The following is an 11295-nucleotide window of genomic DNA, read 5'->3' as shown; positions in this document are numbered from 1 at the left end:
AGAAACCACTTGAAGCATTCGTTGTGTTGAATTATTTCAATTGCTTTTGTTTGATTTGTTCATTGCAAACAGCTGAAAGTCTGTCGATTTTGACAATAAACCTGATTTACAATGGGGGTTAAATAATTTTGATTGCAACTGTATGACGGACAGGAAAATAACACCACTTAGATTTCACATTCGCTGGCAGCTGCAGCAAAAAGACAATGGGTAAGTGTAAAAAAGGCCAACCATCTACATACATACATACATACATACATACATATTATATATATGATGGTTATAATTGAACAAAATCATCCAATCACGTACCTTTCACATAGACTCGTTCCTTCTGAGGTGGAGTTTGTTTCGTTATTTTATTTTTTTTTATATAAAACTGACTTGTTTTTCTCCACCAAGTTCCACCTTCACCTCCACCCTTGCAAGCTGCAGCGTCATGTGACCAGTCTACCTTGGTGTGCGTTTCTCTCTCTTCTTAGTCGGAGAACTGGATAAGCAAGTTTTAACGAGAAGGTTTCATTGGTAGTAACAATCTCAAGTCCTTCAATATGCTGGCGTTTAAAATGTCACAAAGAGTTTTTGATCATACTCAGTTAAAATGAATAATAATCAAAAGCATCACTACTACTACAACTACAACTCTACCTGACACATGAACAAGCCCCTGAGAAAACTGAGACACATACACGGAAGTACGTCATTTTTGGGGGGGGGGGCGACGACAGCACGGGGGAAAGACATTTAATTGTTATTGTTAGCCGCTCTTTATAATAAAAAAAATACCCCGACATACAGAAGTGCATTGAACATTGGTTTTATTTTTTATATGCGCAAGATAAAGAAGTTCACGACCACGGAACGGTTTGTGCACGTGTCTCTTTGTCCTGACGGCAGAAATAAATGTGTACAGAGCAAAGACATTAACGGCGTGTGGTGTTAGTTAGCCGTGTGCAGTTTCCTCAGGGAACGGCGGTTAGCGTTAGAGTTGTATGCCAGTGCTTTAACCAGCTAGTTCACTGTAACGCCGTAGTAACACCGAATTACAACGCGAAATGGCGTCGTGGTGAATTAAATGTTATATTTAGCTGCTCTATTTTGCTACACACTTGCTCCTGTCACTGGTGTTTATTCATCCAGCTAATATGTGTAGCTGTTATGTAGCTAGCTCAGTTAGCCAGTTAAGCTAATATACCCAGCAGATAAGCCGCACAACAAATGCCCCTTTCTGGTTTAGTTATTGTATGTTTTGCCCTCAAGCTCGTCTTATTTGCCTTGGTGTTGCATGGTTATGTTTACAGTTGTGTGCTAGCTGCTTGTTCCTCTGGCACTTGTACACTCCAGCTGCCTTAAAGACATGTGAAAACGTTTGTGTTTATGTGAAATCAGCCGGAAACACACGGGATCAAGCAAACGGAAGTATGAACGATGCAGAAACAGCCACTAGGAAGCATGCAAGTTCCCAAGAGTTGCAAAGTAAGATTCTGCTTAACATCTTATTTTATCTGCCATGAGAGTTTGATATGGAGCAGGGATGTCGTTATGTAGGTTTCATCCTTTTGCATGAAAGTTTACTTTAAGGCACAGTACATTACAAACACAACGAACATTTTGTTCAGTAATTGGTGGAATTATTTGATCGTTTACATTCATGGCTTTTGGCGCATGTATTTATCCAGAGAGACTTGAGGTCCTTTCACACTGAGCGCTATTGACCCTTGTGTGTTAATTAAAATAAACTTACACATAACGTCCGTGTCTAAAAACTGTCATAAAAATATTATATATTCATATATTTTTCCACTTTCACTGACGATGATTTTTTTCTAAGCAACAGTTTTGATCATAATGACCAAACATTCATTCATTTCCAGAAGTGTAACCCTTTAAATGCTGGATTGTTTACATAATGCCACAAATGGGGGTTTTAATGGAAAAATAGTCATTATTTTCCATATATTAAATGCTATGCAGAATTTTTTTTCTTTGATTATTACAGTCTTTGATATGTCAGTGATTAACAACATTTCATTTTGATGCATTAATATTTTTCATATTTTTTATGCAGTGTCAGATTTTTTAAAAAGCTAAATAAAATTACCACTCTGGTCCATAAAGGACAAACTGTATATAGAATAATTATATATTAATATTATTATTTTTTCCACTTTCACTGACTGACTTTTTTTTTTTTTTTACCAGCATCAGTTCTGATCATAATGACCAAACATTCATTCATTTTCAGAAGTGTAACCCTTTAAATGCCGATTTGTTTATGTAATGCCACAGATTTTTTTTAATGAAAAAAATTTAAAATACTAATTATTTTCCATATACTAAATGCTAAGCAGAATTTTTTTTACAGTCTTTGATATGTCGATGAATAACAGAATTCATTTTGATGCATTCATATTTTCTTATTTTTTATGCAGCCAGATTTTTTTTAAAAAAAAAACTGCCATTCTGGTCCATAGAGGACAAACTGTCACTGAAATATTTATATATTAATATATTTTTTTTCCACTTTCACTGACAGATTTTTTTTTTTACCAGCATCAGTTCTGATCATAATTACCAAACATTCTTTCATTTTCAGAATTTTAACCCTTTAAACGTCGGTTTCTTTACAAAATGCAAAAATCTTCAAAGCTTGGGAACTTTCTTTGTCTCGTATACATGGGGTGGGATTTGTGATTTCCAGTACAATATCATTTCTTTCTTTCAAACTGTTCACACACACAAACATTTTTTAGTACATACATAAAACCATAACTCTGATATTCATACACACACACCCTCACAATTATAGCTGCATCATTTATTCAGCTGGTCTGCAGTGCTCTATAATACAGCAGAATCACAAAAAAGGAAAAGTATAGATTTCCCCACAGGCTCAACCTGAGAAAATACTACACATTTCAGAATTTTTTTTTAATTCAATGTTTTGAAACCTTGTCAACAAAATGAAAGCCTATTAACACAGAATGCATGATTTTATGCTTAAACTTCATGGTGATTAAGTATTGCAGTTTGAATGAGTTTCAGTTGGGACATTTTTGTCCTTAAGGTCCTGAGTGTAACTATTTTGTGTACCTAGTTTAAAATGGATTTATGAAAGTAAATGAGGGTGAAATATTAAAATTCCAACAAGAATACTCACCTTTTGCAAAATTTATGCTGTTTGCATTAACACAGACAAAATAATAATTTTTTAAAAAGACAAAAATGTCCATAAGGACACACAAGGGTTAAGCAGCATGAATGTTTGACACTTATGATGCTCTTGAATGAAACAGCTGACCCCTATTGGCGGCGCCACATTTTCTTTTCAATCAGTGAAAAACACTGAAACAACGGCTGAGGATGCCAAAACAGTTTTGAGTTTTTTGGGGGTTTTTTTTCTTTTCATTTTAAAATTTTTTTTATCTTGAACATATAAACGGGTTTTGTCCCACTGCTGTGTTATTACATTATATTTCACATTATTTCATTCATACTAAAACAGCTTGATGGTGCTGTTTTAGTATGAAAAACACAAAACCTTCTGCCTCCCTCTCTGGGTAGAATCCACATAAAATAAGAAATGGACGATAGGCTGATGAGCTGAATATTGGGTTGCGCCACCTAGAGTGCAGGTGTAAAATGCAGTCTTGGTCCGCGCCACCTATGGCGAATTGTTTCACGTTCGGTGTGAAAGGACCTTTACAGAAGTGCTTTGAAGTTTCTATCAATAAATACATCACCATACTGGTTCACTAGGTCACAGACTAAGAATACCATCAGTCTTATAACTCTGTTGGGAGGTAATATAGTAACAAAAACACAGATGACAATAAAATAAATTGAATGAAAAGTGCTTATTTAAGTAGTTTAGGAGGAAGAAGTAGATCTTTAGACGTCGTTTGAAGACTAACAGTGACTCGGAAGTTCATTCCACCACCTAGGTGCCTGAACAGAGAAGAGTCTTGATGCGTGCCTTCCTTATACCCTGAGAGATGGTGGCACCAGTCTAGCAGTGCTAGAGGATCAGAGGGAGCGTGCTGCAGTCATTTTGTGTGTGTGTGTGTGTGTGTGTGTGTGTGTGTGTATATATATAAAAAAATTTTAAATAAAGCATGTCTTCTCTTAAATATCAGTAATAATAACATTAACAGAAAACCCAACAGAAAAATGTTTATTTCACTCTTTTTGTCCACTCACAATCACAGCATTATCTGAAACTATCATCTTTGAAGAAGCCTTAAGCTCCGCCCACTCAGCACACTCACATCATGTCATATCTCGGCAGGCAATTTTTTTCCAGGGACAGTGTAACAGATATTGCATCATCGGGTAGGCGTGGCCTGTTTTGAGAATCTGCATAGGTCAACGATCATGCACAGTTTGGGAAGAAAAGCCATTTGCTGCAGATCTGTCCGAAATCACAGGGGTTTTACATTCATTCTGCTACAACTTCAGATACCTGTCCATCATCACAGTGGTTTCATGTTTGAAAAATACTATTGTCATAAGTCAGTCTTACTGACGTTACATAAATTCTATTATGTGTCCTATCATGCCAAACTAAGAATCTGCAGTGAAACCTTAGTTCTTTTTAACCTTAACTACTCAATTTTATTTACACAGAAAGAGCAAAATTGACACTTTGAAGAACTAGTTAATTTAACATTTACAGGATAAAAAAAAGTTACCAATATGTCTGTCTTGTCCTTCATCTTACATCGCTGATCCTCGGAATGCCTGCGCATAAAAAGTTTTCTTAGCATGTTCAGTGACCTGTAGTTTGTTTGTTTTTTAAAGGGGGCGTCTTTGCCACACCTCCAGAAACGCCCATTTTACATCATGGTACTGAAACCCCTGGAATTTAGTGAATGCAGTCTCATCTCCATGAAAACTCCTGATATACTGTATATGTCAGTGAATCTGTCGTTATACTATAGATGTCCGTTTCCTTTATAAATCATATAAGCCACACTTACTATAGTGTTTAAAATGTTCCTGCATTCACTGTCATCTGTTCTTATTGTGCGTTTCTCTTTCAAAGCCCCCAAAAATGAGGATGCATATGAAATCTCCATCCCATTTGAGGAGAACAACTATGAACCACAGGGTGGCTTTTACAACCAGAACGATCAGAACTTCGACAGTCAATGTGAGTCCATCAGAGCTGTACTAGTGCAGTATTCCACAGCGAGACATTATGCAAGTAAAGGAATTTGGGCATCTTTTAACCTACAGTTGTGCCCAAAATTTTACATACCCCTTGTAGAATCTGCAATCTTAATACTGTTAACAAAATAAGAGGGATCATAAAAATCCCATGTTGTTTTTTTTAATTAGTTCTGTCCTGAATATAAGCTATTTCACATAACATATGTTTACATAAAGTCCACAAGACAAGATAATAGCTGAATTTATTAAAACGAAAAATTACCCCGTTAAAAGTTTTGCGAATTCCAGTAGTTTTACATAAAAAAAAATTTTTAAAAACGCTCTGCAAATTTTGCAAAAAGCAAGCATTTCTGGGTGAAACAATCACACTAAAAAAACCACTCTGTGAAATCCTGTACGGACTGAATAGAAAACAACATTAAATGAACCTTGAAGACATTTTTCTTTTTTTGTCACCCAGAACCCAAGGGAATCCAAACTTTTGCACTTGGCTATAAAACTGCATGTTGTATGCTAATGAATCGCTAAATAACTATTTTGTTGGCATGTAAATAACTTTGCAAAGTTTTTGTTTTGATTATTCCAGCTCTTCTCTATGCGTGTATCTTTTGTGTGTGGTCTTTATTCCCAAAATAGGTAATGATCCTCCAGCTCCTGCAAGCTCATACTTGCTGATTACGAACCTGCGCACACAGCTGCAGATTTCTCTGGAAAAGAACTCGTGGCTGCAGAAACGGATCGAAGACCTGGAAGAGGAGAGAGACTTCCTGCGCTGTCAACTCGACCGCTTCATATTCTCCACCAAGAGTCAGGATAGCAATGGTAAGAGACAATGACTGATAGCACAAGAGGAGAACTTGGTGTCCTAGGGGAACTGTATGCTAAATATAGAACACTTTGTAGCATGTAACACATGGTAGCTTGATGTAGATACTGTGAGGTTTTATGGTAAGTACTTGGGTAAGAACATTTTACATCATACAATTTATGCTTTATTTATGCATTATATTTATACTTTAGGGAAAAGGGAAGGGGTCAAAAGCAACAACAAAGTTCTTGGTGACCGAGAGCAATTCGCAAATCATACAATGTTTTCAATTTGTTTGCATTCATTTAAATATTGTTTACAGGTGTCAATATGATTTTTAGAGGAAACATTCTTTTTAAAAATGTTTATCCTGTTGCTTGAGTAAATCACACTCAATCAGGAGTTGACTGTAACATAAGTCTTACATTTATCGTCGCTTGATACTGTTATATTTTTTTCTCTGTTTTCATTTAGGTAACGATGCTCGCAGTTTTTCTTGGAGGAGACGACGAGAGAATGAACGTGGTAAAGGCATTTTTCATGTCAGAGTTTTTACTATTTTAATTGTTTAGCTTTAGCTCACTGATAAAGGTGCCTTAACCAGTGATCTGAGCACAGTGATGATGGTATTGTTCCACTGCAGCGTGGGAACTCGGTATCATAGAGGTACATTTACTCCAAGCCCAAGTGAGCATACCACAACTAAAATTAACACAAAAAAAAATGATGCATTGTAGATGAATGAATCAAGCACCTAGATTAAGCTATTGCTGTATACACAATGTCATGTGCCATTATATAAACCTTTGAAAGTATTAAGGGTGAATATTTTATTCATTTACTTGTGTATGTAAAAGGAACAATGTGCATCAGTAGGTCAAAGTCCGTGATGTGTTATCCTAAGCAGTGTCCGTGCTGTAGTGATCAGCATTAACTGCTATTTAATCATTAACTTTTTCAGATCAGCAAGCAGAGGTTCAGCGTTCAGCCAGCCGTCAGTCATTCCCACAACGACCTGCTCAGCAGCCCCCAACTAACGCCAAGGTCATGAGCACTAGTTCTGGGCCAATTAGTGCCCAGATAAGTTCCATGTTTGGTCCCTCCCACTCCCAGCCTCTCCTACACAGCCATGGAGGTGGAAGTAGCAGCAGTAGTACTAATAACAGATCTATGAATGATCTACCAGGTGTGTGTATAAAGTAATGTTGGTCATTGTATGGTTTACCTCTTTGTTTCAATCCTATTTGTATCACGCACACTTCTGTACCATAATTTATTTCCTATTATTTGAGGTCATTATTAGGACAAGTACTTTTTGCGAATGTGTATCACATGGCTTTCCAGAAGCCAGTATATTAAAAGCTATGGCAAAATATGTGTAAAAGTGTTTGAAAGGCTGATGTGAAGTGTTCCCTCACTCCTCAGAGTCACTCTCACTTTTGGGAGATGATGAAGAATATTTGGAGGACAGCTACCTGGAAGAAGACGAGCTTATGTCTGGGGAGGATGTGATGCCAGAAAACATGACTATAAGGAATATGGGTGCTCCTGGGAGGCCCCCTGGGGGCCACCCTGCCCTGAAAAGGAGGAGAGTCTTCAGAATAGCCAGAGGCCGAGAGAGACAGAGAGGTGAGCTGAACAGTCCAGGCTGAATTGATCACAGCTTAAAGGTACACTACAGGTCAAAAGTTTGGAGACGCTTGACTGAAATGTTTCTCATGATCTTAAAAACCTTTTGATCTGAATGTGTATGATTAAATGCGTGAAATCAGTGTTGTAGACAAAAAAATATATAATTGTGCTAACACGTTCATTTCTTTCATTAGAAAACTAACATTTTATTTACAAAAATATATATTTTTTTAAACGGTTGACTTGGAGAGAAATATTCTGAAAAGCAGCCAATGAGTGTCCAGTATAGGTGGGAACTCCTTTAATACTGTTTAAGCATCTCAGGGAAATTCCTCAAGAAATCAGTTGACCAATGCTAAGAATACATTTCTGGAAATTCTAGGCAAAAAAGGGCGTCTACTTTGAAGATGCTAAAATACTAAATTATTTTAATTAATTTGGGATTTTTTTTTTATCACAACATAATTCCCCTAGTTCCATTTGTGTTATTCCAGAGTTTTGAAGACAAATAAAGAATGAGTGTGTCCAAACTTTTGAGTGGTAGAGTACTTGAAGCCAATAAGCAGAAGGATGCATCTCCACTCTCATGTAAATCATACATCTTATCAATACAGAAAGCTCCCAGTCTTGCCATAGCATTCATATTTAGTAGCCTATACAGCATGTGGAAGGGTTTTGGAGATTAGGCTTCAAAGGTAGCACTGCCTATTACCCACTAAAGATAATGCACACAACCATTTTCATCTTTACAGGACTAAAATGTCTCTCTTGCCCTATTGCCTTCACAGTGAAAGATGCTGCTGGCGTGTTGTTCCGCTATAAGAAGATTCTGGTGACGTACCAGCGGCTAAAAAACATGTCCAAGGCCTTCCAGATCCATGGTGTGGACCGTAACACAGTGGCCTCCACCACTCCCATTGCGGAGCTGCTGCTTGTGGCTCCTGAGAAGCTGGCCGAGGTGGGTGAGTTCGACCCGTCCAAAGAGAAGCTTCTGGACTACGCACGGCGTTGCTACATCGCTTTGGACCCCCAAACCCGCAGCAAAGTTCAGGCCCTGAAGAAGAACAATCTGTTACTCCCAATCTCTTACAGGTAAAATCCATGCACACACCCGCACCATAAACATTCCCTTTTTGATTTACACACTAAGAAACTGTCGAAACGGCTAAATAAGCTTGTTGTAGTGCCTCCGGTTGAAATCCCTCTTTCTTTAATATGCTTTTGAATGCAAATGTGAGTATTTTATACATGAGTTACCTTTGATTTGTGTAATCTCCCACCAGGTTGAAAGGAGCCGATGGCCGGTAATTGGACAGGAGCAAGTGATTTCTGACCTGTTGTATCATAGAATCCCTCACTGTATTTGAATGCATCATAGAGCACATGTCCACTCTGTCAACCTCCATCCTGGTGTTGAGATCAGGTATACTCTGAATCAAACCGTACTGTATTACCTCCGTTCTTCTCCTTGGTGCACATACACACGGCTTTAAAGGGCTGGGCTTCCAGGAAGACTGTTTGGTAGATACTGTCACTTGTATAAAGAAGTATGTATATTGTGAAAACTGTTTGTCTTGGGCGTGAGCCCTGTGCCCTCTGTAGTTCTGTGATGTCCCATGTACTGAAGTACTGTATCAGGGGGTTTTCAGCTACATTCCAGAAGGCCAGTGTGTGTTTCCATTTGTGTGTGTATATGTTTGTGGTACCCGTCCCTCAGCACTTACCTTGTTGCTGAATTGTTCAGTGCTAGTCTGAGGGGTACACACACCTGTGCTTTTTGTTTTATACTGTGCTAAACTGCACCAGACACTTCATTTCTTTAGGCCTGTATGACGTCCTCGAGGCAGAATCATTTTTGTGTTTGGTGCATGTAAATCCCTGACTCGTGACCTCTCTCATTTTAGACATCACTGACTGTTGCGCATAAGAAAAAAATGTATAGTGAAACCTCAGTCATTAACTGGGATCACACCTGAGCACCCAGGAATTATACATTTCATAGTTTTCACATGATGTCGCATTCTTATAGGAACGCCCACCTGGAGGGCAAAACACGGCTTTCTTCCGCTGCCCGCCAGTTATTTTTACTAGATTTGTTTAGCCAAAATGCCGGATAGTCGTTCGGTTGGATGCGCTAGCAGTTAAACAGTAGGAATGATTTACCTGACATTGAAAAAAAAATGTTTTACTTTTATTTATATATATATATATATATATATATATATATATATATATATATATATATATATATTACAAAATATTACTGCCCTAGAATGCAGACTGCAGTGAGCCTGAAACTAACGTTAGCTAATTAGCACTCACCTTTGCTCTGACAGTGACGTATTTCTTGCCCTTTACATTGCAAATGGCAGCATTATTGACCCATCCGGATTGAAAATACAGATAACTGTATGTACTTTTGTACGCTTTCATCCTGGCGGCGATGTAAAGGGATGGATTCTCCACAATATGTATGTAGACATCGCCAAAGTGGAGCTCTGGCAGGGACGTCGCCGTTTCAGTGATTGAAATCCATGCAGCGGATGCTGATCCATGTGGATCGCGAGTGCCCAAAACTTCCAGTTTGTTCATATACCTTTTGTTTTTCTTATTTTGAGAGGTTATCAAAATATTCATGGCTTGAAACAGATGGAAAATTGACAGGCCTGTGCTACAGTTGCATGGAGTGTCCAGTGTTGGCTGCCATTTTGGAATGATGTTTTGCCCTCCAGGTCTCCACGCCAGTCACCTGACTGAAAACTACGAATAGTATCATATAGTTCAGATGTGTATAACTCCTGTCTGTTTGCTATGAGTGTGTATCTGAATGACTTGCTGAGTGTGTGTCAGAATTGTGTGTATATGGTTTTATAGCATAATACTCACGACTAGGGATGCACCGATACCGATACCAGTACTCGGGTGTCGGCCCGATACTGTGCACATATACTCGTACTTGTAAAACCGCACCGATACCACTTTGACAACATGACATAGCCTAACCTCTCGTCAGTTGAGCAGGTAGTCGGAAGAGGAGCAATGTCAGCAATTTTGAGATATTTTAAGATAAATGATGATAAAAATAGAGCAGACTGCAAACTATGCTCTGCTAAACTGTCAAGAGGAGGGGAAAAAATAGCTAATTTAACACAAGCAATTTGATTAAACATGTAAAGAACAAACATAACGCCGAGTGCAAAGAGTTTGCTAATGCTAGCAGCGGGAAACAGCAACAACCAGCTTTGCAGCAAACGCTGGAGAAGCGAGAGAAAATGTCCAGAGACAACCCACGGGCAGTAAAACTAACAGAAGTTCTTACCCAGTTCATTGCTCTTGATGACCAACCGTTGTCAGTTGTAGATAATACAGGATTTCGTCGTCTTCTTGGTGTATTTGAGCCGAAGTATGAGATTCCCGGCTGTCACCACATTACAGATACCGCATTACCAAAGCTTCATGACTTCACCACTGATATTTGGACTAGCAGTGTCAGCCCAATGTCTCTTATACGTTTAACAGCACAGTGGATTGATGAGGATTTTACTCCCCAGAGAGTCGTTTTACAAGCAACACAGTTTAGGGATTTGCACACTGGCCAAGCCATAGCAGGTGTGTTTAATGACATGCTTCAGACGTGGGGCATTCCGAAAAGTGTGAAGTACTCATATCGGTACTTGGTATCG

At 38.3% G+C, this 11295-nt stretch overlaps 1 protein-coding gene across 3 annotated transcripts; it reads left to right on the top strand.

The window, feature by feature from the left end:
- The first annotated feature begins 716 nt into the window (after positions 1-716).
- ccdc106a (coiled-coil domain containing 106a) lies at positions 717-9821 on the top strand. 3 transcript variants are annotated; one of them, XM_053630212.1, is made up of 9 exons: positions 718-864; positions 1390-1476; positions 5045-5152; positions 5809-5994; positions 6455-6505; positions 6942-7166; positions 7406-7609; positions 8401-8704; positions 8896-9821. In XM_053630212.1, exons 2-9 carry the CDS (start codon positions 1422-1424, stop codon positions 8918-8920), a joined length of 1158 nt encoding a protein of 385 aa, XP_053486187.1. In that variant the 5' UTR covers positions 718-864; positions 1390-1421; the 3' UTR covers positions 8921-9821. The 3 variants fall into 3 exon arrangements, with proteins under 3 accessions (XP_053486186.1, XP_053486187.1, XP_053486188.1); XM_053630213.1 differs by having other exon boundaries at positions 1302-1476; XM_053630211.1 differs by having other exon boundaries at positions 717-1476.
- The last annotated feature ends 1474 nt before the right edge of the window (positions 9822-11295 follow it).

Source organism: Ictalurus furcatus, chromosome 1, assembly GCF_023375685.1.
Source record: "Ictalurus furcatus strain D&B chromosome 1, Billie_1.0, whole genome shotgun sequence".
NCBI lineage: Eukaryota > Metazoa > Chordata > Actinopteri > Siluriformes > Ictaluridae > Ictalurus > Ictalurus furcatus.
The sequence above is the reverse complement of the archived record's forward strand: the minus strand, read 5'-3'. Positions and strand labels throughout refer to the sequence as shown.